Source organism: Aphelocoma coerulescens, chromosome 2 (assembly GCF_041296385.1).
Source record: "Aphelocoma coerulescens isolate FSJ_1873_10779 chromosome 2, UR_Acoe_1.0, whole genome shotgun sequence".
NCBI lineage: Eukaryota > Metazoa > Chordata > Aves > Passeriformes > Corvidae > Aphelocoma > Aphelocoma coerulescens.
In genome coordinates this window covers 20,809,022-20,836,754 of record NC_091015.1, presented here as the reverse complement: position 1 = coordinate 20,836,754, position 27,733 = coordinate 20,809,022, and the positions used below count along the sequence as shown (strand labels likewise).

Sequence of the window (27,733 nt, the reverse complement as noted above, 5' to 3'; positions counted from 1 at the left end):
TCTAGTTTCACTGTGCAACCTTGATAATGTTCTCCAAATGTAGCAATTTCGAATATAACAAGTAATAAATGAAAAAACAAACTAAAACTGTGAAAGAAAGACATACATAGAAACAAGTCACATTCCTTAAGTGACTGAGGAAGTCAAAGAAAAATATAACAAATTACTCAAGGTCAGTGCTGTCTTATTGTTTGAGCCATCTGGTCTAGTGGAAGGGGGTTGAAATTAGGTGTTCTTTAAGGTCTCTTCAAACACAAACCCTTTTATGATTCCATGGATGCTTTTGTTGCTGAGTGACAATTCTTAGCAGGTAGTAACAGCTACACTTTCCTGCTTGCCCTTTTTTACAAGGAGAATTCTGATGAATTTATTTCAGGTTTAATTCTTGTTGATGTGCATCCAGTGTACTGATACTGCTGAGTTTTGTTCCTTGACTTCTTCAAAAAAAACCACTTAGAAAACAAAGTAACTGACAAAGGACTGCCTTTTCTAGAAGAGAGATGGCTTAATAGATTGGTTACTCCTCGACAAAGAACTATCTGTATTATCTAAAATTCCCTTTCTTTCAGCAGCTGTAAATGTGTGGAAGGGAGAAAGCAAGAAGCCCAAACACTGAGAACCACAAACAGACTTCCTAAGCTGGCAGGATATGCTGATTTACCACAGTTGTGAGTAACACTGGCTGCTGACTAAATAATTTCACTTTAAACAAAGGTATTCCTTCATTGCACTTCAGTAACAGAGCATTTCGCCTGCCAGAACCTTATTCTTAGCTTATGAAGATAAACCTCACCACAGAAACTGGCTCTTACAAAATGTGAAAAAAACTGGTTGAAATTCAGAGAAATTCAAAGTTAGGCAAAATACAAGAATCAACCAATCAGGCAGGCTGAAAAAAATGCAAAATAAAAAGAATGGATTAGTCCCAGCAAAAAAAAAAAACAAAACACAAACATGGGCATTTCTGAAGAATAATGTAGAAGGAGGTACTTTGTAGCACATACCAAATTCCAAAGGGAATCCATGAAGATTTGCTATTTCTCTTGGGGTAAAGTACCTCAGTTTTAGTGTTGACAATTTCATAAGCTTCTCTTCTTCTGGTAAGTTGTCAATATGCTTAAACACTGATTCAAGCTATGAAGAATATAAAAAACAAGAGATATGACTGATGCAGGCCAAATTTGTAAAATTTACAGTCACATCTTGATAGAATATTTCCTTAATTATCAAAGTGACAAAGACAATAGCATATTTTGCTTGAAAGTGTCATTCATATTCTACTTTTGCAGCCAGCATCTCAACACATGGACTTGCAAGAAAGAAATCAATGTTGCCATGAGGATGTTCATAATTTGTTCCTCCAGTTCCAAGCTATACCAATGCTTAATGGGGCAATCAAAGAACAAACATTTGTTAATGGCAAAGGACAGTGACTCAGTATAACTCAACAGCAGACCATTCATACAAATTAAGTTGTATGGAGGCAGCTGTTTTAATACACTTGCTTTGAGATTATTCTGAATTCCTGAGCTGCATTCTTTTTATGCTTAGAAATGCCCTATAATATTAGTGACCAGCACAGAAGTGCAGGAGGCAGGGCTTGTGTACAAAACAGGCTTTGTGAAAAGTATCTTCGAATGCTGATGCATCAGTACATTTATTATCTTCCCCAATACCTAAACACCACTTGGTCATGAACTTAGTATCAACAGTAGAACTTTTCCAAATACTCTTCCCACATAAACCATAATTTCCAAATTCAAACATGCTAAACATCTGACAATATTTACTGAATCATCTGTGTACAAAAACCAGCCCTTGATTCACAACACTGTACTGTAGGTTCTCCACAGAACCAGTCATTTCTAATGTTTTCACATGCCCCCATAAAACCTCTGTATGACATGACACATAATAAAATAACTGCAACTCATATTCTCCTCACAGAGAGACACAGATATAATTTTGGTCTAAACAAACTGCTATTTAGGAACACAAAGTAAACCAATTGGAAACTCAGTTGCCATAAAAGGTATATTTGAAAGATTTTTTTCTTATAATATTCAGAATAACAAAGGAGAAGACAAAACCCCCAAGCTTTAAAACAAGTCTAGAGTTTTAAAACAAGTCATTCTAATATGTTAGACCACACACTTACCTCTACATCTACTGCTGTCTGCAGAACTGAGCCTGTCCCTTCTACATAGTGTCCATACCTTAACAACAACAAAAACAATCTCAAATTAATATTTTCACTAGATTTCATAGTACTGTCAACTGCAAAGATGCAGGGAGGTTACTTAGGTTCCTTTGCCTTGATTAACAAACAGCCTCCTGGACAGATAAAGCAAAAGGCCTTGTTATAAACACTGCTAACCCCTGGAGTGCATTACCCTCTGAATGTGGTCTCTGGGGATGAGTCTGCACTCAGTGCACAAGGGTTCATCCACACTAGTGCCTTATACATGGCAACTACATAAAGCCAAGGAACTCAAGCATAGGACCACCAAAAAGAGCCATCTACATTGCCTAAACCAATTTTACATAAAAGGCAAAAGTATGTTAAAGGTCAAATGGTCCCAGGGGTTCAAATTAGCTCTCCTTATTCAAAGGAGGACCATTAGTGTGAGCCTCCAGCTTTCATGTCAAAGCATTAGGAACAAAGTGGTTCAGTCAGGTTTAACTTTTGGTTGCTTGTGGATTTTCCACTGAAGAAAGGCAGATGGCATCTATTCGGAGCAGTAGAACAAAGAACGAAGAACAAAAAAATTAAATCCAAGTAAACAGTAAGCAAACTTACATTCTGAAACCTGTGATAGCTGCTCTGCATGCCTTGTGGTTGATTGCATAACAAATTGCTTACTCCGTAGTCTCTTTAAGGCTGTCATTTAAATATAATTATGGACTTTCAGAAACATGCTCTGTTGGTCTAACTATGGCAGTTTGAACATTCTGAACAGAAAGCGACTGAGTGAAGACAACAGATGGCTTTGCACTGTGGAACAACTTCAGAAGATCCCCAGCATTAGAGGGATGTGGTCTGCATCAATTGTTAACAGATACCATTCTCTAGTTTTATCTATACAACTGTAAGGACAATTATAAAGGTCTTTTGTTCCACTTGGGACCCATTCCTAAAGCATGGCACAAGTTATGTTTCAAGCCTTTCTAATTCCACAGTGAATAAAAGAATACTCTCCCTTCAGCACAAGACAAAATGACCCAGCATGGCTCAATCTTGAGTATTTCATCCTCAGCTGAAAAAGCTACAATTAGTTCTGCCAATAACAGCCAGAGCACCACTCATTTTAAAACAAAGTGGTTACAAATCTTCCTCGGGATCAGAAGACCTAAACACTGTTACAGATTAAATACATATGGAATTTAACTGTGTTGTAAATACATCATCTTTAGTTGGTTAGTCCCATTCTGGAAATTCCCTAACACCAAGTTTAACAATGTAACGCACACACAGCACTGAGGAATCCTCATCGTCTTCCGCTTATACAGCATCTGGTAATATTTCAGTTTAATATAACTGAGCCAAAATAAATAATTGACGTAAATATCTAAGTGGTATTGAAGAGTTTTATTCGGAGAAATAAATGCTCCTGTCTAAATAACTGGCACTAGAGTACAGAACTCCTTCCCTTCCCCTCTCCAGCCCCCCCAAAAAATCCATTTGGTGTCCATGTGGTTTGATGGCCATGTGTGTTGGTGCATATGTGTGTTGGTGTTTTAACACAAATGTGGGCATAGGGCTAAAGTAATGTTAGCTGGATTGTTATTAATTATTATTGAAGCTGCTGACTACAGAAATGTTAACAATCCTACCTCAGACCCAGAACATAATTAAATTTTGTCACAGTAAAAAAAAGATGTATTGATTTTCTGACATCTCATTCCAAGTTATAATGAAAGAAGCTGGCTTAAGAAATTACAGTCTTCAATTTTCATCTGATTCAAGATTCCCTCCCTCCTTTAATTCTGTAAGCTTTAAAAAAAGTCTTTTCATTTCATACGTATATTTTTTATGGTTATATTGTGTCCTGTATTATGACTGACCAAAAGTAATTTCTACAAAGTGAGAAAGCTCTTCTGTAATTGATATTTACACTATTTTGAAAGGTATCACTTCTCTTGTCAATAGCATATCAAAAATTTTAAGTATGTCCAGAATGATTGTAACTAGGGAAGTTAGATATAATTTTCATTTCCTCTGTCCTTTAAAATAGTCACTTTCCTCTCAAAACTTCAGTCACCACAAACATACTCCAAAGAGAAACCACGGTGTTGGTAGTGTTGTGGAACTCAGCAATCATTCACTAAGTGCCCAGGAATTCAGTGTCAGAAGGGCACGCAGAATTACGTGCTTGATCTCTCACGCATCACAGGCCATTACACTTTGCTGTATACTCTACCAAAGCCTTTCAGAAGACATACTGATATAGCTAAAATCACTGAAGAACTATCAGTGTTTGAAGTCCCTGAATTAGCAAGGATTGGAGAAGGCATACCCAGGTTATTTCCATCACTAAACCTTGCTAGAAACATCTGAAAACCAAAAAGAGGGAAATTTTTCTCCCACTCTCAAAGCTGATGGTCAGTGCGACTTAGAAGAAAGACACCAGACAGGCACAGCAGCAGAGGGATTCTCTGTACTACTTGGAGTGCTGTTCCACCCCATTCAGGGGTCTTTTTCCTAAATGTCAAGCTTCAGAGAAACATAAAAACAAAACTTCTAGAATAGATACAGCAGGGACTTATTCTTGGCCTCAGAAAGTGACTTCGATGAGATGTAATTATAAATCTTCTCTTAATGCAAAGCCGTAAATGAGATGATTACATTGAGAAACATGTTGGCAACCTTCCTTCCCAAAGGCTCTTGAAAAAGGTAACAAAGATGGTAAATCAGACAGAACTACCACCACAACTACCTCCATGTCAGCAGAGGGTTAAGAGTCATGTTCCCCTGGTGTCAGATTTCCCACCACTACATACAGAGACTTTATATTAACTACTCAGCAGCCTCCTTCAGTGTGATTTTGATAAATGTGACCACAAGCTACCATGACATGTTCTAGTGAAACCACAAGTGACTGATTACTTTCAATGACACTTAAGGCATAGATAAGATACATGAGGCACCATTCTGGCTAAAGGTTTTTTTGACTATTCTAGTTAAGAAAGAGATTCCAGAAGATGATGACTCTCCCACAACTCAAAAGAATGAGGGCAGAAAAGGCACATACATGTATGTCAATGAGACCTTGGGGAAGGCCTTCCCCATTGCATAAATCTCGAACTTTTGAAATTCTTTTTCTTCTTTTTTATTGTCAAAAAGTTAAAAATCAAAAAATCTGCAGGAATTCTGTCTATCTGGCAGCCTAATTTCTGGTAATTAAAAAAAAGTTACGATTAGCTTTAACTCATCATCCAAGCCATCTTATTGAAACATTCAGCGAATTCAAAAAACCAATCCAATTAGAAAAATTTATCAGTATTAAAAATTCCAACAAATTTCCAGGCTCCAACTGGAATGTTTCAATACAAATACATTCAGTGGAAAAGCTCCTCACCAGTTGTCCACAGAGTTTCAGAACACTCACCAACTTCCAGAATTCAAACTTAAAATTGCACGGTACAAATCAGAAAACTACTAGACAGAAAAGCACTGATGTTCTGCTCCATCAAATATGATTTGTAATGCAACAACCTAACTGGTTTCACGACAATCCACAGCTATTCTGATCTACATAGCTGAAAAATCCAAGAAATCAATAAAATGTACAGTGGAGACAGATTTAATGAGGAATGGATCTGTCATGCATGACACTTTGTAACTTCATTGAGCAATATAAAGCAATTCATTAATGAATCAGCACTATACCAGTCTACTGGAACCATATTTCCGCAGGGGTAATTAAGCTTCTGTGAAGGTCAACAACAAATGGCAACTGTCTTTTGTGAATGCCTTTTTGGAGTGGGCACATGATGTTCTGCCAGATAGATTCTCATGCTGGCATTCCACTGGATCAGCAAGCACACTATATAAGGAGATTTCTCTCAAAGGCCTAGAATTTTTTGATGAAACATCTCTCTGTGATTTTACAGGACACAAGTGAAAATACACTTAAAATTTCAGGACATGATTTAGCAAGACATTTTCTTGCAACTTACCCTTTTGTAAAGCATGTGGATCTCCGGCAGGTGGGTTTAACAATGTCTAACAAGAAAGCATAGCGCAATAAGGACTTCGGTGGTAAGAAATACTGACTTCTCATTTCTTCATTCTCCTCTTCCAAGAAGTCTTTTAGCATTTGAATAGAGGAATCATTATCCTGATCACATTTCCTTTCCATTTCTTCTACTGTTTCAAGCTTAAATAGAAAGGCCCCTTTCGGTAAATTCTTCTTGCTGCTGCAATCTGGACCAATATTTGGATCCAGATTCTTCTCCTCAGAGGACAAAGAAAAACTGGTTTCACCCACTTTGTCGGCAACTTTTTCCTTGAGTAAATCTTCTGGATCCTGATCTGGGAATCTTGTCAATATCTAAGAAGAAAGTGTGACAAAAATAAAATTAAAGAACTGCATTTAATAAATAACTTGACATTCCACCATACGGTGAGTAAGAATTCCTTCAGAGATGCTCAGAATAAAGCAAGCAACCTTTTGATGTTATTTTCATGAAGATTTCAAAAGCAGAAGCATCAGGATTTGTTGACCTATCACCAATGATGTCAGGAACAACAGCAAATAATTGCCTTTGCAAAAAGACCTTTCCAAGTGTGTAAAAAATGGAGCAGGCCACTATCAGCATAGAAAACACTTCTCCCAACTGTTTAGAGCCATCTAAGCCATAGACATGCACATCAGTGCTTACAAAACTCAATATCCAGGCTGAAAAAAGGAGGCAGAATTTAACTTTCCTGTTGGTATCACTCAGTCCTCTTCTCCATTCATCAACACACACCACTAAACCAAAAACTTAACCTTCAATCTTCATGAAATGAAGCAAATTCAAGTAACAAGAATAGACTCACTTGGCCAGGAGACTGAAAGGAGAACGGTTCGTGGTGAAGCTTCGCAATTAGAAAATACCGCAGCCTAGAATTGGGAATGCCAAGCTGTAACCAAAATTCAGAAGCCTTTAGTCCATGTGATAAGTAGAGAAAAAGTGGTCTACAGCATCATACAAGTTATCTGACATTACATGTAGTAACAGAACTACGACATACTAATATATTTTGTGACTTCAGAGATATCAGTATTGACAGAATCAGAGACTCAAAGAATGGTTTGTGTTGGAAGGGACCTTTACGGTCGTCTAGTTCAAAGGCCCCTCCTGTGGGGAGGGACACCTTTCACTAGATCAGGTTGCTCAGAGCCCCATCCAAACTGGCTTTGAACACTTCCAGACATGGGGTATCCACAATTTCTCTGAGCAACCCATTCCAGTGCCTCACCATCCTCATCACAAAGAACTTCATCCTAACATCTAATCTAAACCTACTCTTTTAGTTTTAATCCATTACCCCTTGTCCTGTCACTACAGACTCTTGTAAAAAGTCCCTCTCTGTGCTTCTTTTAGTCTCCCTTCAGGTACTGGAAGGCTGCAATTAGGTCACCCTGAAGCATTCTTTTTTCCAGGGTATTCTCTAGGTATTAGTTGATAATACCTACATACTTTTAAGTTCCATACCTAGGTGCTTCCAGAGAACCAAGTGAGCAATTATTCTTTGCATCTTGTAGCTTTTAGTTTGTCTGTAAATGAATATGAATGAGAACAAAATTTTATGTTGTGCAAGAAGAAAAATTTACATGCCTCATGATTTCTTGGGACAGATACTATCTGTTTTCTGTTAAAACCAAAAGGATTTCCTTTTGCCTTTTTAAACAAGGAATTATAAGACACCTAACAATTTAATAAATCTCCCACAACTGGTTTTCAAGCTACACTCTATCAGCTTCTTTCAAATATTTATGGTACTTCACTGATTCCAGTTAGTCTTGCACAATCTGAATCTCTCTCAAACTTTTTTTCAGTTGCCAGGGTAACATGGAAACAAAGCTCCTCCTCCCACAAGAAACAGTCACATTTTCTGTGCTGGGAAATTCAGAGGCACAGCACTTCTGAAGCAATGAGGCTCCTGCAGGGAAAACCACCTTCCTGGTTACAGTGTAAATTCATGCCTTCTTAAAAATATCAAATGGCAGCAAAGCAGTATGGAACTAGGATCTGAATACAAACAGCAATATGATTATGCCAGTATGAGAAATCAGAAGTCATGTCAGATGGTTTTCTCATTCAAGTGTATCTTCAGCTTTGGGCATGACTTTCTTTTCTAATACCAAAGAGCATTTTCAAATGTTCTTGCACTCAGTGCACTTTGAGCTATTAAATAATATTAGAGCAATTTTAGTACTCACACAAGTTGGAGACAAGAGAAATTCCTGATATTTAAATCCACATGTTGTTAGTGTTTGCAAAAGTTCATTTCTGAAAAGAATCAAAAAGCAATTTTTCCCTTCACACAGTCTTTAGCCCCTTTTTTTATCCCAAATAAAAACAGATTAAATTCAACACCATATTTACCAAAGCATTCATTGATATAATTGGACAGCAAATTACCGATATGATGTCATCCATTTCTGAATTTGAGAGACAACGTACAAGTTCAGTGTTAGAGACTATTATACATTCAAAGGCACCTCACTCATACTACAGTGCAAATGCCTCTTCAAAAAACATCCCATCTCTAGGAGAGTAACTGTAGTGTGTCAACAAGGAAAGTAATCAGAGGGCAAGATACTCTCTTTATTTGGAATCATAAAACAGGAGATTAAAACCACTACAAAGAGCTCACTACTTCCCTCTGCTCGCATACACAGCACCAGTTAAGCCTAACAAAAAGGCTAAGTCATGGGATGACAAAAATTAGTGGCTCTGACTATAAAAGGGAGGTGGGACTGTAGTTTATAAACAGTGGAAAAAGACTGTAAGGGAGACAATCTTAAAAATACTTTTCTTTCATATTCCATGCAGACTGCACTAGGCTGGAACTGTACAAAAGGCAGGAGCTGTGGCCTGTATCCAGCACTGTATGTGGGACTGCATCCCAGGTGTCCTAAGAGAAAACAAGCATCCTAATTGGGGTGCTTTCTGAAGTACAGCTTGTCCCAAGCACTGGCCAGCAAGGCACAGTGTAGGGAATGCCAGGGTCTACAAGAGAGGACCATGAACACTTAACCAGTGATAGAGCTGAGCATGACTCCCAGCTGCCTGCCATACTTGCTAAGAGCATGATATGCAGGGTGGCTGTTCTCTTGGTTCTTTAAGGAATGCTATGGAAAGATCCTACTCTATTCCAGCAAGAGCTGAGAAGTAAGACTGCAACTCTCTCTCTCCTGCTTTGGTCACAAGAGAGGAGAGTGCTCCTGCTGTCATAAGGTAACTGTAGCGACACTTTCCTCTTCCACATTTCAGACCAAGACTATATACAATCTTACTGTATCTCTGGTCCATTTGATGGCAGCCCTGAAACAGGGATAATCTACTATCAACAAAGATACTCAAGAAAGCCCCTGACTGTTCTGTGATCTTAACACAAGATACCAAAGATACTATGAAACCTCTGAGTGTTACACCAATTGTTATTTTTCCTTGAAAACTAATACTGACCTTTTCTAAAGGAAACATGATCATCAAATCAAATCAAATGCTCATCAAATCATCAAATGAAATTAAAAATAAAATACTGTTGCAATGTATTTTACCCACTTAGAGAAATAAACAGGTATCTAGCAAGTTCTTTTCACAACCTAAGATTTTAATTCCTGTGCCATCTCAAGCTACTTTGTTAACTCCCATTCTAGGAAATAAAAATCCCTTCTAAAGAATAAATCCCTTCTCCTTCTAAAGAATATATCCTGTTTGAAAACTAAAACCTGCATATATTAATTAGAGTTTACCTTGCAGAAGAGGATTCAAATCCTTTAACATTTTCTAAAAGTAGGTATTTTGGAAGCTTCTGAAGCCTACAAGGAAAAAAACAAACCAAATCAGAGTAACAAGATGTAAAACACAGTATATTCATCTACAGATTTCTTTAGCTACCAGAAAGATCAAAGTATTTCCACATCATGCTAGCTGTAAAAGTTCAGCATCCTTAAAAAAAAAAAAAACTAAATTAAAAATGTGGACTGCTGGTAAAAACCACAGACCCCACTTATATTTGGATGAACAGCTGTACCCTCTTGTACTCCATGTACTTTTGAAAATGTTTATCACTGTTCATTTCCTAAAGCACAAGATTATTATTCAGCAGATTAAGTGTGTAATAGCAAATAAAATTGTTGGAGGAGCACCAACTGCTACCTAGCCATAAAACTGTTGTTTTCAAGTGCTGGTACCTGAAATAAATGTCAAAATGTCACATCAACCTAACTGACAACACATCAGAACCAGCATTCATTCAACTGATTTAAGAAACACAACATGCTTAGAGTTCAAACTACAGATATTCTCAATTTTCTATACTTGAATTTTATTTTGATAGGGGGAAGGGAAGGAGGTGTCTGAGCTTTAACAAGACCAGTGCAAAGCTCTGGAAATAGGCACATTCCAAAAGCAGCATATTAAATCTCTGGAGAAATAAACAGGTCCAAACTGTGCCAGGGACTGTTTCAACAATTTAGAAGCATAGATGATTCAGATTCAAGTCTCTGGGAACATTTTGTGGCACTGATTATCTCTCTAATAAGGCTAATGTACACACAGAATGTCTGTCACACACTGGGATTTCTGAACAACATACAGAAGCAGGATATTAATACTCCCAGACAGCAGCTCTATGCTTACTGAAGTTAGTGACTTTGGACTTCCATTGGAACAAATCACAGCAGAATTTGTTTTAGCGTGGTTTTAATTACCACCAATTAAAGACATCACATGAATTAAAAGAACCAATGCATCTCACAATAAACTAGAAAATGTACAAAAAACTATGCCAAATTTTAAAATAGTAAAAATAATAGTGAAAAAATAATACTAAACTGAAGAAAAAGCAACACCAGCCAAGATCCTTGCAGAGGAATGGAGAATATATCTGCTGGTATGTCTACTCACACTCATCATCATTGCCTACTATGAAACTTCTTTTTCTGCAATGAATCCAGAGCACAGCCTGCAATGCAAGCTCTCATAGGGGATCGACAGATCACAAGGCAAGTAATCACTGTACAAAGAGGAACTGTTAAGTACTTGGCAGGTATTCACATTAAAAATGTTTCTGTAAAAGCAGCATTTGGATGTTTTAGCATTGGATTTCCCCAGGTTATGGCTTGGACACGATAAACAGACAGTATCTGGACCATTTGGGTTGGACTTTGTTTGTTGGCTGGGTGCTCCAACAGTTTCCCAGGTCTTTCCAGATCTTGAAATTGTCCTTTCCATTATCTCTAGTATTTGTCATCCCAGGCTATCTCTGAGCCTCATTTCAGCAATATGTCATTATAAAAGGCTGAACAAAAGGTAAGTACATCCAAGGGGTGAGAAATTATTTTACAATTTTTATAAACTGCATGCACACCATAGCAATTTAGAATGTAAAGGGATAATTCCTAAAATAAGAATTTCCTTTTTCTGGGGCTGAAGTACTCCATACTCAATGTCTCACAAATGTATCGTATTCAAAAAACACACAAGCGCTATCTTAGTAAAACACAAATCCACTGGAATTGGGAAACTCTACAGAAGCCATCATGTTGAACCTTCTAATGACTGCTTAGAGTAGGTGCTGCTTCAAGAACTCTCCCCAAGGAGATAAGGAACATTAGCAGGGTCTCCTGGGATGTTGAGATAAAAGTGAGGCAGCCAAGCCCAGGTCCTTTGCATCGTCATGATAAAAATGTATATCCTGGAGTGTCTAAAGCTTTGGTTTTGAGAAGGAGAAGCTTCTGCCATTTATCCAGCCAAGCCCACAGCAACTGGGAAACAATATTTCTGTATTAATGCACTACCAATGTCCTAAAAGCAGCCAGCCTCTTAACCGTGTCTCTGTTTAATGGAAAGGAATCTCCAGGTCAGGATTCCTTTAAGGATATGAAAGGTACTATTATTCTGACAAATTATTAACTTACACAGTATCTGCCAGGTTTTATTTATCATTTTAAAAGATCAGTTGGAAACATGTGTTACATTTCCTGTTCCACAAAAGACATCTTTTGCAACATCTGAACAACCCACGTTCTCTCCCTAATTTTGTGTCTCTGCCAGAAGCAGGGGAGTAGTAATAACCATTCTTTTTACCTATGAATTGTCTAACTTACTGGGCTACAGAATCTGTGATTTGTTTTGTGTTCTCTGCCACAGATTTCTTACGTATGGCCCTGCCAAGTCACTCAGCCCTTCTGTGTCTGTGTTCTCTTTCTGCTCACGACAAGGGCAAAGACACAGTTCCATTTAATGTTGTTGGCTGCACACAGTTTCTAGAAGGATGAAGACCCTTTTCTCCCAGTGCTAACAGCAATTTGAAAGAAAGGCTTTTTGGTACTGGTTTCCTTCTGTGCTGAAAGCATTCATGTAAAAAAAAAAGTAAAAGAAAAAGAGACACCAAACATCCCTTTGTCCTTCTCCAATCTTGAGAGCACGATGAACTATTAGAGGAATATATAGAGAACAGCTGTCCTAGTCTCCAGGTGAAGCAAGACTGCCATGAATACAAATAATTATGGCTGTTTTATTAGGAACTGGGATCTGACTAGGCAAAAAATGACATATGAATACAAAGACAAGGACACTGTTCAGACAATGCAGTGCTATTCAAATTCTTTAGTATTACTACTCAAAACAAGAGATTGTACTACAAACCAAAAATACACAATCGGCCTCAAGATATCTAGGAGCAGCACCAAAAAGAACAAAGACTTTAGGAAAGAATGGAAGGGGTTGGAAGACACATTGCATTGTACAGTCTATAATATATTTAAACCAACTTTCAAATGGTACATCTTCAAAAGACGACTGTATGTTGAATCTAAGCTTTTGTAACCTGGTATTTTAAAAAAATTTCATGTTTCCATGAGACCAATAGGCAAACTAGTATATAATCTACTCCAGCTTCTACATAAAATCAATGCAAATTTGATGTTGAACTGAAAAGAACTTCTTTTTCATTTATCATATAGGCACAGTTTAAACAGACATGCAATTAAAAGGAAACCAGACAATGAAAGCATATACAGCAACTATGAAGTGATTACAGCATTAGTAAAATACAAGCATTTGTAAGTTACATATGATCATGTGAAAACAAACACAGAATACAGCACAATACTAGTAGTATCCCTCTAAAACATTATAGATGACTTGTCTCACTAAAACATAGAAGACCTAGTTACAACAAAGCCTAGTTACAAAAGAGGCTTTAGAATTGAGGTAGAAGTCCATTTATACCTTGGGAGAATATCAAGGATATAGAGAAAGCTCTTTGTCCGTGGATCGGCTACATCACCTTGCAGGCCAGTTCTAAGAAAGAATAAAGAAACACCTGCGTATCACTCAGAGCAGACTGACATTTGAGTTACATTTTTCTACAGAATGCTGACACTTTGCTTTGAGTTTCAAAAGGGGAGTCTGCAAAAGCATCATATATAGACAGGAGGACCTGCTCACAGAGGCAGTCCTGAAAGATGCTCTAAGGAATGAAAGTCTGCCCCTGGAATCCATCAGCTCACAACAAGGTTAAAATTGAAGCATTCAGTAATGAAATCCACTCCCCAGTCTGCAAAGCCTTTAGCATTCTGGTCTTGTCCAGCACAGCCTTTGAACATACTTGGCTCTGAAAGAACAAAAAAACCCCACTGGGTTTCTGGGAATACCCTGCTATTTTGCACTGAATATATTAAATTATTTCTATTAATTAAAACCTCATTGTTCACCATGTAGCAGGATTGAGCCCCACGTGAATAACTTTGGAACCAATTTTGTAACATTAAACTGGACAGATTATGTAGGTTACAGAAATGATAATGGTTCCAGGCCTGTGTTTCCCTAGCTTATACTTGCATTAGCTCATAAAAAAAGAATAAAAACTTTGTAGAAGAGCATTACCATGTATCTAAATTAGTCATACACAGATTTTTTTTTTCATCATATTATAAAGAAAAGAATCTGAAGAAATTATTTCTATATACATCATAAGTTTACACTAATTCATTTGTATAGATCAGCACCACTTTACAGGGATTTCTTTTCAATCTCAGAACATTCAATGAGATATACTTTCTTACACAATTAGTGCTACCACCATCAACAGACTTTTTTCATGAAGCTACTACTTTGCATGAATGCAGTTACTAGAATCTTACCTCCACTGGTCACTGCTGTCAAATGATATGAATTACAAGCTTATCTGACAAATAATATCTCAGTAAACTCAGTCCTTAATCAGCAAGGTATTTCTCTTCATCATCCACAAAATCATTTCAAAACCATTATCCTTCCAGTCTTGGCTAAAATAGAAATATTCTTGAGAATAAACTATCTGTGTGCATGTGCAATTTTCAAAGTACCAATAAAACCAGATTACACGCTTAAGTCTCATGAAGAACTGAGAAATTCCAATACTCCTTCTGGAGTTGCCCCAGGAAAATATTAGATTGACATCTAAAAGGAAAGGCAGCACTCCTAAAGACTAAATTTCACTAGTAGAGGAACAATACAGTACACAAAATTGGTGCTGTAGAAAGCTTACTTAATTTAAACTGAATTAACATGCACATATACAAGAAATGTGATCAACAATTAAGATGCAAATTGCTGCATTTCTTACATTTCAGTAATCGTGGTGAACAGAGCTACAACACATCTGCTTAGGAAGAGACCTAGACACACAGATCACCCACACATAATGTCACTCTTGAAAACACTTCTCCTTTGACCGTACATAGTGCAATAACTGCATTTTTTTCCCAAGTGTGCTGTATCTACCTTGTAAATGGCTGACAGGGAGGACTCATCAAAATCATATCAAAAGATAATCTGTCAAACTCCTTCAGTGTTATGCCCTGAAAACAGAAAAAAACAGAAGAATGTTGAGTGTTGTGAACTGTATAAAACTCTCGAGTCATCCTTCAGATCAAACTACCCCTCTTATTTCCACGGTATGCTTCATACAGCAAAAAATTACCTCATATCCCATTTGACCTAGTAATTTCAAAATCTTTTCTACCTTGGCAAACCATAAAATGTAAATATGCATTCACTGCTTTGAATATAAAACAAAACACTAATAAGGTAGTATTTATACATAATCTTGAGGTTTTTATCTGCTCATTCTTTGAGGCATGTAGTGGTTCTTTCAGTAGATACTGACCTGTTATTTCCCCCGAAAATAAAGTATCATTATTCAGATATGAAGCCTTTGTACATCAAAACCAGTGTTCACATACTCAAAATATGTGAAAAAATATCTGAGAATAAAAGTAGCTCAAATGTAAACATGATGATTTTTAGAGATACAAACTATGGGTTTTCACTCTTAGGAGCTCACTGGCAATGCATCCTGTAAAGTTTTTTTCATTCTAGTTTTTGCCCAGTAAAAACTATTTAAAGATATTGTATGGCTGAAATTCTCCTCTGCAAAAATATTTCTGCTCAGAAAAGAAAGAATTAGGTCTGTGGTAGGAATTAATTACACAGGCACAAATTCCTCTAAACTAAGTTTTCACCAACACTAGAAGGTCAACATACTAAGGGGCCAGGAGGAAAGAAGGACAATGATCAAATAACTATGACTTGGACAAAGAAATCGCTTGTTACTTATTTTGAAGGATATCTATATAGCAAATGTAACATAACTAACCTCAGAAAACGAGACAAAAGCTGCTGGTTTTTTCCATTAAATTTGAAGAAGATATTACTGACTCTAATAATCTGCTCTTGTCTACTATAAGACGACACAAGCAAGGATTCTTCTTCTTTTTCCATTATAAAACTATAAACTATCATTTAGCTGGTTACTATTGAGTGCTGAATAAGCATTTAACCTTTAGCCACCTATTTAACTCTTACTTAAGCTGGTGTCCTAAAACAGACACAGTATCTTTTACTGTCATGTTGTAAAACCATAAAAGATTAAAAAGTATACAATAATTTCTAACTCAATCCAGGCAAAACTCCATGCCTAGCTTGCCCCTCATTTTTTAAAACAGAATCTAATTTTACTTAGATATTTTTCAAATAATTTGGAAAGTGACAGAATTCCTAAAACATTTTATCTATCGAACCCATTAAAAAAATGTAAGACTGCTCCATCTAATATATTTTGTTGTGTTTTTCTGAGCTCAACTCTAACTACAAAACAAAGGCCCCAAGTAATTTAATTAAATTCTTTCAAAGTACAAGAAAATATTTTTTTAATCTAAAAATATGATTTTTGACATTCCTTTACTGATGGCAAGCATTCCTCTTGACATTTATGTAACCTTTCTTGATGCAGCAGGCAAGACTTTAAGGAAAAGCCTGCAGTATGAATATCCCTCTTACTTCAACAAGCAACCACAGCACAAGAAATCAAAGTTATTGTAGAACTGCTTCATTCATAATAACATAAATATTTTTTTTTCTCTGGTTACTAATAAGGACAGTGAAAACAACTTACATCTACAAATCCCAGACTACAGTAAAAATACATTAATTACTCACCTCAATTGTCTTTGCCCATAACGGCGTGTTGGGAAAGTTGTGCTTATAAACATCATTGGCAAGAGTGTTCACATCAACAGCAGCAACAACTTCTGCATACGTGCAGCTTTCTAAAATTAAAAAAATAATTTGAAAACTCTAGCTAATCTTTACTACTCTTAGAAGAATGTATTTTCTCAGTTGTGTTACAGCTACACTCAAAAACAAAAGGTAAATTATACAATCAAACTCTGCTGTGTTGTCTTTGAAACTTTGAATTAAAAACATACTGTTTTTCTACTCACATGGGCAATACTTCCCTTCCTTATATATCCAGAAATGGAAGTTAACTGTGCACTTAACTGGTAGATAAATAAATTCCAAACAGGGTGCACCTTTACAACGTTTCTACCTGCACTCTGCAGGTCTCTGTGGCCGGCAAGTTCCCTGGCTACAGGACCCCCAAGTCAACCTGCCAAGCCCCACCGTCACTGCCTTATCCACTGACAACTTACAAGAACTAAGTGTGTTATTTTAGAGGAGCACTACTTCTCATTATGAAAAAATGGCACCAATATATTTGATGTATGTCTACTCTTCCAATAAAACTTTTAAGTTGCCTGAAAAACATTTGTGCTTACATTTCAGTAAAGCCTTAGGCCTCAAACTCAACTGCTGCCTCCTCTGAGTTAAAGGTCTCCAAAATACCAAACTTGGCAGCTTCTCCTCTCTTGCATAGAGGTATTATTGAAGAGAGGACAGTGTAACAAATATACTCACAGCTAAAAACCTGAAATAAAAATACACTAAAAAGAATGTAAATACACAACTGTTAATTTATAGAGTGAAAGAATAATAGGTTCTACAGAAGCCAAAGAGATAAAAAGAGCAGTGTTTACTCCATTGCTCATCATGTCACACTGTTTGTTATTACTAAACACAATACCTTCACTAAGGCTTTTTATCCAAGAAGATTGGCTGTGGTTACTGTTACAGCTGCAGGCAGAGAAGTGACCCCACCTCCTGATACCCAAGATCAGTTTCAACCACCAGGATATTTACATTATGGTCAGCATTACAAAGCCTCAGATGAAACACAGGCAATTTAAGAAAAAAGAAACAAGGCAAATAGCCACATGCCTTTGGATAATCTCACAATATGCTCAAGTAACACATTAACAAATGACCTTATGAGACAGCTTATGAATTACTGCTAGTCAGCTAATTATTTACAGTTTGAGAGATGAAAGCCCAACTGGGATGACCTCAGTGGATTTAATTTTGAATGATGCAGTTACCATCCATCTATTATCTTTCAGATTTTCAAGCCCCTCTTAGTCAAAACTAAGATGAAAGAGAAATCTGGATATTGAAAAGATTGTAGCAGACATTTTAACAAGGACAAAGCTGGTTCTTCCGGGTTTACTTGGTGCAATCGAGGGCAAAAAGATAAGGATTTTCACAAGATAAATATTTACAGACCATTAAGGGTCAACATACAAATCATTATTTGCTATTACTGTCTTGACCTTTTGACCATAAGTTGTAACTGAGAACCGAATACAGGTGTATCCACAAGGACAATAGAATGACTACACCTGAGATTACAGAACAGGTATGTTAACACTGACACCTAGCGTGAAAAGCAGCTGGAAAATGTCTCAATTTACAAATGTATTAAAGAACCAACACTTGTATCTTCCTAAAACAAAGCTGTAGCATCTAAGTAACAGGAACAAACTACAAATACTGTTAAAGAGACTGCTTTTCTCACTTATTCCCTCAGTTCTTAAAACAAATCATCCTGACAAGCTAACCCTTACTGTGTTTTCCAGGTACTACAGAAGAAAAATAAAATTAAAATTAAATAAAATTTTAAAAATCAAGACCCTTAAATTATAATCTAAATGAACACAGAGTTTAAAATTGGCAATTGGGAAGGCAAGCTGTGTGCTTTCTCTCAGAACTCATGATTCAGATATTCATCTTTTTTACTGCCATCCATCCAATATCTCCCTGCATCCATGTAAGAAGAAAAAGCTAATGGGGATTTCCAAAAGCCTGGAAGTACTGGAAGAGAGGACATAGCTAATAGTAACCTATTGAATCTCCTTGAAATACAGTTCAGTCTAAACCAGAGATGTAAACCAGCATGGAAAAAAGACAGGAACTTTTCCTGAAGTATTCCAGCTGAGATCCTCTCTTCCCATTTCAAAGACCTGATAAATTTTTCAAAGCTTCTTCTCCTTTTCATTTAAAAATTGAAGCTCACTTGGGAATTCCTGTTACAGAACAGGCTTCCTCTAAAAGCTGATTAAGCGTATTTGTGTGGAAATGCCCTGGAAACGCATGAAGGAGCTTGAGCAGACAAGCAGCTCTCACACATCCAACCTAACAAAGAAAAGCTTGTGTAAATTTCAAACAATGTGAAAATGCAACATCTTTAAAGAACTTCTCCTGAAAGTTAAATAACTTTATATCAAACTGTGATATTCTGCTTTGCTATAGCAATTACATTTACTACTTGAAAATTACTATAAGGAATGCATCATAAAACAAGCCTGAAAGCAGAATCTAAGAAAAACAGAATCAAGACTGTGTTTAACTATCCCCACTGATGAAAGGCACAAAACCAACTTAGGAATTGCTGACTGGAGGGATGTTAAATCAACTCCCCAAAATACATAGCAGAACTTTAATACAGTAAGAGACACAACTCTGGAGACTTTTTTATCCCCCTCCAAACAAGTACATCCAATTTTCGAAACACAGCTATTTAAGAGAATTACAGCAATGCAGAAAACAGTACCATTTTATTCAGACTAAAGAAAAAATAATACACATTTCCTAAGTGAAACTAAGAGGCTGCTGGAATTCTTGATTTGCAAGATTCCTCAACACCAGTTTTTGAACTGAGACTACATTTCTGACCAAGACAACATAGTTTAAACGGAAGCCACAGACACGATGGGGAAGTTACTCAGGGAGGTGTTATGACTTATTTTTAGGCAGACTAGATTGTAATACTCTGTCTTGGCTGAAAGCAGGTGAAATCAAATTTGAAACATTCTATATGTACTGATTTAGCACTTAAAGCTTAAAACCTCTTGGACCCAGACAGCTCAGACCCAGAAATTCTTTAACTGCCTAAAGAGGCAGCAATCACACTTTGGGTCCCAGTTGTCTGCTTTATTGAATACACAATGCTTACAAGCCCTTTCAGATATGGAGTTGTCATTCATGAGGGAAAGGACACTGCTGTAATGATTGAAAGGTGATGCATTCGAAACAAAGGAAGACAGGATGCGTGCATTAGCTTCTGATTTGAAAAAGTAAACCCAAAGAGTATCCCTTCAAATGCCAAAAATAAAATTTCTGATGTTACAATAGCTGTCTTTTTCCTCTTCAGAATTGATTCCTTTGTCATGTGTTTCTGCAGACCTTAAAATTAACATAGATCTGTTTATATTCACTACTGTACTTTTGCAGTAGAGTCATCAATGTCAACAGAACACATGAAATACACTGTGCTATAGCAAGGGCACTTTGGTGAATTTCAGCATATTGGACAATAGGAGCCAGAAAAATTATCTATTCTGACAGGTATATGGAAACAGATGGAAAAGGGAAGATTAGTCACAAGTTTTGTCAGTCCTGTTTCCTTTTAAAACAGAGAACAAAGATTTAACTTCCCATTTGTCAGCTCTTGGCTGAAATGATTAGGCTGAACTGTCCATGGCTACAGTCATCACGACTATCAGTAAATTTGATACTTGCTTCCTGCAGGATACTTAGCAACTTCTTTCACTGCTCTGTTTGCGCAGGATTTGATCATGCTAAGCCATATAAACTTTATAAACTTACACTATAGCACAGCTGGCACCATCCTGTGCTACAAAGGGCTATAATTCGGAGAAGCATTAAATTGAGTTTAGGTGTAAAAACTTGCTCAAACCAGCAATATTTTTGTTTTGCATTGTGCTGAATCCTAAAGCTCTTTGTCAGTTTTCTCTCCTTTGCCTCTCCTGGTGGGATAGCTATGCTCAGTGTAAATACCCACACCAATTTATTATGCTGTGCAATTCACAGAGACAATCAAATAAAATGAATAAACATGCATGACAGAGCACAAGAGACAGATATTTTTACTCTGTTAAATTGAAATATAACAACTGCAGAGGAAAAATATCACCAACTTTATCACTGCAAAATTATGGTAATTTTTAAAGAATGCTCTTTTAATTTTTTATGCAAGAATACTTTTTTTGGGGACCTGGCAGATTACAAATGCTTGTGGCAGAGATGTGGAACCCATCTTTCATGGGAAAACTGCCTAAATTAATAAGCCAGTTTAGGTTTGTTTTGGTTGGGAAGGAGGAAGAGCAGGCTGTTTGTTTGATGGAAAGTTGCTAAGGAAATGAATTTGTAGCCATAGATTTTCTAAAAATAAACCACTATTTTTCACTGCAGAAACTCTGCACTTTATAAAGAATGAATTCACTCACACACACATAAAAAAATTATCATAAATTTAGACACATATGACTTAAACATCAGTCTTTATAAATCCCAAAAGGTTTGGGGTACAGGGTGGGAAGAAAAAAGAAATGCACTTCCATCCCTTAGCTGTCTCAGTCTCTCAAGACTGTGAATATGAACAGATTCACTGATTTCTGACTTTAACTAAGCTAAACTTTCTAAATTGTACATTTTTGCAAGTTTTGGTGTTAAAATATTATTATAAAGTATTCAAAATCTAAACCCAGAAATTCTGCATATGCTGAATTATCTATAGCTAAAGGACCAACAGAGAACTAGACAATACCCAAGACTTTTATTTTTCAGCTTTAGACTGAAACCTAAATTCAGGAACAACCTTCCCTTCACCATCCAAAAGAACATGATTCAACTATGAAACCATGTACTCATAACTTCTACGTACTATTTACAGAGAAACACTTAAAAGAGACTATAAACGTCCATCAATAAGTGAAAATTCAATTATTTCTTACTGTAAGCAAGGACAATCTCAAAACCAATTGCATACTATTTGGTGCCAAATGCATTCTACATTAATGACAGCTGCCAAAACAACAAACATCCTCATCCTGCAAGCTGTCCTAAAACTAAGTTTTTGAGAGAACACAGTCAAAAAAGGCATCAAGGTAGAAAAGTCAGCATCAGATTTCCCGAAAAATACCTAGTTGCCAATTGTCACACTGGCAATTTCACAGAAAAGTAGAAAGTTGGAAGAGCTGAACTAACCATAACTGACCCCATAACATGGCCAGGAACTGGCTTGCCAGAGCTGCAAAATCCCTTTTGTAAAACAAGGCTTTTTGGGATGCTGCCACTGAAATACTCCATGCTCCCTCTGTTTTCAACATATTCCTATTATTTTTCTTGGCTTAAAGATTCACTAGAAACCATACCAAGATAATACATTATTATACATAATCTACATCTATCATGCATCTGGCTTATGAAAGCACTGGCACAATGGAGGCCTTTCTTTCAAACTTCATATTTATATGGATAAAACCACCACAAACCTTCTAATATTTCTATACATGATTTAAAAGGAAGATGCTGAACAATCTGCCAGTTTTTAAATAGAGGATAAGATCAGAGACCTTTTCAAATAGCATGGTTTCATGTATACATATAGGCCAAAAACATATAAGAAACCCATTATTAAAGTACTTACAGAGGAACATTCACTTCTTTTCTATTTTATTTGCACGTAAAAGTAAACACTTCAATGCCCCTTGACTTTGCTTTGTTCCTTCAGAAACTGTATAGGAAAGCTGAATCCAGATGTCTAAAGGACTTTAAAAAACAGTAAAAATGATCAAATGCCCAAGTATCTCTCTGGTCCCAAACGAAATCCAATTAATCAAAAACAGTTTTATATAATAACCTGTCAGTTAATACTTAATTCAGTGCAAATTTCGTAGGACCCTTTTTATTCAAATTGCCTGACTATTACTTTTAACAAGACTCTAACCAAGATTGTCATCTAGAAGTGTATGGTTTGGACCTTTCCTGAGACAAAACAATGCTTATGGGCTGAGTTCTCATATGCTTCCCAGAAAAATAAGCACCCCAATTGAAAAATGTTATACTAACTGTAATGTAAATAGCTTTTTGTCTATTCACTTCACAAATTTCAATTGGTACTTGACCATTTTGCACCAGTTAGGGTCATTTACACAAAAAATAATGTAAATGTCCTTACTTACAGTCCTTTCATCTGCTTTGGCTGATACCACTACAGAAAAATCTCAGTCTCACTATTTATACTTACTGCAATTTCTTCAGTCAAATGTAAACCCAAAGAACAGAAAGTACAACAAAGACTGACACTGAAGCAGTTCTGTTCATCAAATTCAGAAACAGCAAGCATGGAAGTAAATTTACCTTTTCAGGAAATAATAATACAAGGGGCTTAGTTAAATCCTTCAGTCTCCAAACTACACTGTATAAGTGACATGATTTCAAGACTTTCTGTGTGTAGCAATATCCACTGGGGCATCACTAATTCTGTGTACCTTTTGGATAAAAGAGTAGTCTGATAATCTAATGATGCATTCCCACCCTCTTAAGTATTTACTGAGTTGCAACTGATGTTTTCGCAGGTAGAAATTCACAGGATACCACCTCTAGCATTATAATTTATTAAAAATTGCACAATACTACTGAACTGCCCCAAGACATCTATTATTATGGCAAGAACACAGCTAGATAATTCAGTAAAGAGTGAAGGAACCATCATGTAGGCTAACTTTCAGGAACCAGTCCACTTTCTATGGAAATACGGAAATTGTCTACAATACAACAAACATGGATGGCTAGCTGTGGTGGCCGATTGACCAGTGGTACAGGGGACAGAGAGAGCTCTTGGTGAGACAGTCTCTGGTGCCAAAGACTGAGGTTACAGTGAGGGAAGGAAGCCTCTCCCAGGATGCCGTGTTCGGTTTCGGCAATGTACCCCGGTTCAGCTTCCCCGGCTGGCTCCTGTGGTAGCCACAGCCCTGTACTTAAGCCTGAGCTGTCACTCGGGGTCATTTGCCTCTGGAAACCTTCTCAAGTTGTAGCAATGAACTGCTTTCTGTGGAACTCTAAGCAAGGACCCTTCTCAACGCCTTGCCGTCGGCTCAGTATTACTGAAGCCATCCCTGCGTCTGTGCCTTCCTGCGTGTGAGCCACAGAGCCGTAGGGGACGCAGTAATAGCTAGCCATCACTTTGGAAATCTGGATACTAGAAAAGCAGCACGTTACCATTAGCATGCACACTATATACAAGGCATAACACACTCTTTTCATTCTACAAAAACTCAAATCTACAGTTCCAGACAAAGCTATACTTTCCTCTAAGTATTCTAAGAATGTCTCTGGAAATAAGGAAAATACATCCTCAAAATAGGTGGTTAGGAACAATGTAGGAACCTATTTTGTTGTGTATTTTTATACATAATAAATATATTAAAATATATTTTGTATATTTATATTTATAAATAAAGCACATATACACATTCAAGCAAAAACTGGATAGCAGAAAAAATGCCACTCTGATAATTGTATGTTTCAAGTAAATAAATGATGCTAAATGGATTTCACTCCCAAAGCATCCTCTTAATATTCCATAGCTCCCAGGAAAAACAGCAAGATAAGGCAGGTTTCCACTTGATCTTTCAATGACAATGCTCTCTGCTAATGCTCCTGAAGACTGAAGGATTTGAAAGATTGTAGTTACAGTTAAAATTATTATGGTAATTCTCATAAATTATACTAATGTGTGTTGAAACCTGGACTTCGAAGTAGTAAGGTCCAGGGTACTTTACAAAGGAAATCAATAGCCCTACCTCAATTTTCAATTTGAGGAAGCCAATTCACAGAGTCTACAGGACCTGCTGAAGGTCACCCAGGCTGTGCTTTAACAATTCAGCAAATTCGTCTCCAGAGCTCCTTGTACCAGATCAAAAACTCACCTGGGCACATGGACTGGTGTGAACTCTCTATACCAGTTCAAATTACATATTCAATTTTCATGTTTATGTTATACCAGCCTCAGATGGTCAGGCCCATATTGGAACATGGCTCAACTATTCACCAAACTATGGCCCATGAAACCAAGTCCATGTGCATGACAGTGGGAAACCCTGGCTAATGTGGTTATCATCCTGGGCACCTCACTGATCCCGATCCCATCTCCAGCAGGGGTGCGTCTGTATTAGACACAGCTCATAAGAACAAACACAAAATCACGGCCTTTCCAGAAGCAGCTGCCTGGTCCCAAGAAGGAGCAGGGATCCCTTATTTCCGTCGCAACGTGCTCCTGGATACCTGGGGCCGACACGCCGGGCTGGAGAAGGGGCTCCGGGAGAAGAGAGGCCACCTCTGTCCTCCCCATCAAGAACAGGGCACCCTGCATAGTCCCCCCTCCCTCAAGGGCCGGGGTCCCCTCGAGAGGATGGAGCCCCCGAGGGCAGGGTGTCCCGGGCGGGGCAGGCAGCGCCGGGCCCCGCGTACCTCTGAGGGCCTGGTGCATCCCCCCGACGCCGCTGTACAGCTCCAGCACCCTCAGCGCCGCCATGCTCGGCCAGCCGCGCCGCCCGCCCGCCCGCCCGGCGCCTCCCCGAGCGCCGCCCGCCCGTTCCGCCGCTCTTTCGTTCCCCCACCCGCCCCGGCCTGCGCCGCGCCGGAGCAGCGGCTGCCCGGGCTTGGTGGTCGCTCGGGGAACCACAGGCGAACCATCCCCGGCTCAGCCGACCTTGCCACCCCCTGAGGCGTCCGTGGGGCGGCTGCAGCCCGCGGCTCCGCCAGCTGCAGCCTCCAGGCAGTGAGCGGTCGGGAGAGGGACCCGCTGCCCGCCGTGACTGCCTTGGGGGTCAGGCGAAACTGGCGCGGGTGGCGCGGGGACAGAAGGGCATGCAGGGTGGCGGAGGGGCTCGTCCTCCTGAGGGCGGGTGTGCTGTCCTGCCGGAGGGCAGCTGGAGCCAGTGCCATGGGCCCGGCCCTTTCGTGATTTCGGCGTAGGGTGACGTTTTCGAGAAGTCCTTTCAAAGCCCGCACGGGAAAGAAGGAAATAACTGATGGAACTGCCCTAATTTGCCCCAGCGCTTCTTGCTAAATTGAAAAGGAAGAGGCTACTCAATGACACTGTTGCCCCTGAAAAGTAATCCGGTTTTTAAACAAATATTTTTCATATGCGTGTGTGTGTGTGTGTGTGTGTGTGTTTCTCATCCAGAGTAAATATGTTGCAGACTGTTACATGGGTTACCCATCACAATCAAGCAGTCACCTACGCCTTAGTTTGCAGATTCAGATTGTAAAGTGAAGATGAAACATTAAAAAAAATCAACCAAACCAAACCTGAACATGTTTCTCCACTACTTTCTTGATTTCATTATATTGTTGGGGAACCTTTAAGAAAACTGTCAAAAATAAGGTGGATTTAAGGAATATTTATTTTTTTCCTTAGAAGCTGCCTCATACAGCATGTAATAGTAGCTCCCAACTCTTGACTTGCAGTGGGGGAAGAATTTTCAGCTGAAACTGGAGGGCAAAAAATAGGTAAATCTGCTGCCTTTCAACACACTTCTCCAGAATATAGGATGCATCAGCTGTGGAAAACAGTGGAATTAGAAACAAATTTTCAAAGCAAAAATATCAGTCCTTGCCACTTTTTTCAAAACAACCCTGTAATTTACTTGTGTATCTTCATTATCAGAGTCCAAGGCTGCTGCTTTATTTGTCAGCTATGGAAGTAAGCAGGTGACTAAAACAAGTCCAAGTGTACTTCTAGGATTTGTGAAAGGAAGTGCAGCAGCTGAGGTACTAGAGGAGAGCAGCAGGCATTGCAACCAGCCACGTTGGTTGATGGAGAACTGAGAAAAGGGAATCGTATGGCACAAAAAATGTGCTCACTGGAGAAAAGTCATGGGAGAAAGTTGCTGAAGGCTCTGTAAAAAAGGGGTCAAGATGATGAAGATGGCTACAAAGAGCAAGGTTGTTACCAGCTAAGGAGATACACTTCAGTAGAATCCCTTCAAAATATAGATGCAAGGTGAAAATAAAGAAAAAGACAACCTTTAGACTATTGAAATTAGTAAAGCCAATGAAAGAGTTTGAGTTTCTTGTCTTAGTATTCCTGTAATCTACAGATCACAGCAACGCCAGATACTGTGATGAGTGGGAGCTGTCGTCAGCCAGAAACAGGTCATTTATTTGGAGCTGCCCAGTACCTGGAGTGATTAGACAGGGAGACAGAGCTGAGACCTGTTTTTCCTTCTCCTTTCCCTGACTCCAAGGTATTTTTGCCATTCACACATAGGAAAAGTGGAGTCTGATGGAAAAAGCAGCAGAGATGTCTCTGCTATGCTGGTGGCAGTAGAACACTCCCCGCTCAGGGGAAATCCTCCACCTACTTCCTCCACCTGTGTAGTAAACTGGAGAATATGATCAACATGCCTCCACTCAGGCAACAAAAAACTCATAAACTAGGTTGGGATTTTATTGCCTTCCTCTTGCAAAGAATGGGAAACACCAAAATTTCCCTAGTGCTCATTTTTAAAAAACTGGCAGCAGTCACTTTTATAATTTTGTATAACTGTCTGCCCATACCTGGTTCTCATTATTAATTGACAGCTGCAAAAAGAACCAAAATGAAAACAGGGAATCTGGAAGCAGTTACATGTAGTGCTCTTCACTTTAAAAATGTAAAGTCAACATAATAATAACCATACTTTTTGGATCCAAACTTACATAATACTATTTAGGGTATGCTGCTTATTTCAGACAGGGGCAATGGCCAAGAAGTGCTGAGATCCATGGCCACTCATATCTTTCTTCTCACAGGAAAACCCAGAATGATGGCAGAGAGAGGGTGAGGCCTGTGAAAGCAATTGTTCATACTTCACTCTGAAAATCTTGCTGACATGTGCTGCCACTGACATGGGGCAGGCTAAATGTTGCTCACACTTTGTCTTGTGACCCCAAAGCAGCCATGTGTCTGCAAAATTTCCCAATTGGATTTCTCTGA

At 38.2% G+C, this 27,733-nt stretch overlaps 1 protein-coding gene across 10 annotated transcripts in view; it reads right to left on the bottom strand.

The window, feature by feature from the left end:
- Window positions 1-25,921, bottom strand: part of TRDMT1 (tRNA aspartic acid methyltransferase 1) — a 30,257-nt gene extending 4,336 nt beyond the window's left edge. For 5 of the 10 annotated variants that reach the window (XR_011148963.1, XR_011148964.1, XM_069006720.1 and 2 more), the window contains exons 1-10: window positions 25,222-25,297; window positions 16,711-16,820; window positions 14,995-15,071; window positions 13,459-13,530; window positions 9,975-10,040; window positions 8,433-8,502; window positions 7,046-7,129; window positions 6,181-6,554; window positions 2,159-2,216; window positions 1,005-1,134 (exon numbers count right to left, since the gene is read on the bottom strand). Coding sequence is in view for 8 of the 10 variants with exons in the window: in XM_069006720.1 (XP_068862821.1) it covers window positions 1,005-1,134; window positions 2,159-2,216; window positions 6,181-6,554; window positions 7,046-7,129; window positions 8,433-8,502; window positions 9,975-10,040; window positions 13,459-13,530; window positions 14,995-15,071; window positions 16,711-16,820; window positions 25,222-25,285 (1,105 nt within the window). In the remaining 2 variants the exon portion in view is untranslated. Of the gene's footprint in view, window positions 1-1,004; window positions 1,135-2,158; window positions 2,217-6,180; window positions 6,555-7,045; window positions 7,130-8,432; window positions 8,503-9,974; window positions 10,041-13,458; window positions 13,531-14,994; window positions 15,072-16,710; window positions 16,821-17,330; window positions 17,868-25,035; window positions 25,084-25,221; window positions 25,298-25,462 lie in introns of those variants that run through there. The other 5 variants (XM_069006724.1, XM_069006726.1, XM_069006723.1 and 2 more) reach the window with 5 other exon arrangements.
- Window positions 25,922-27,733: the final 1,812 nt, after the last annotated feature.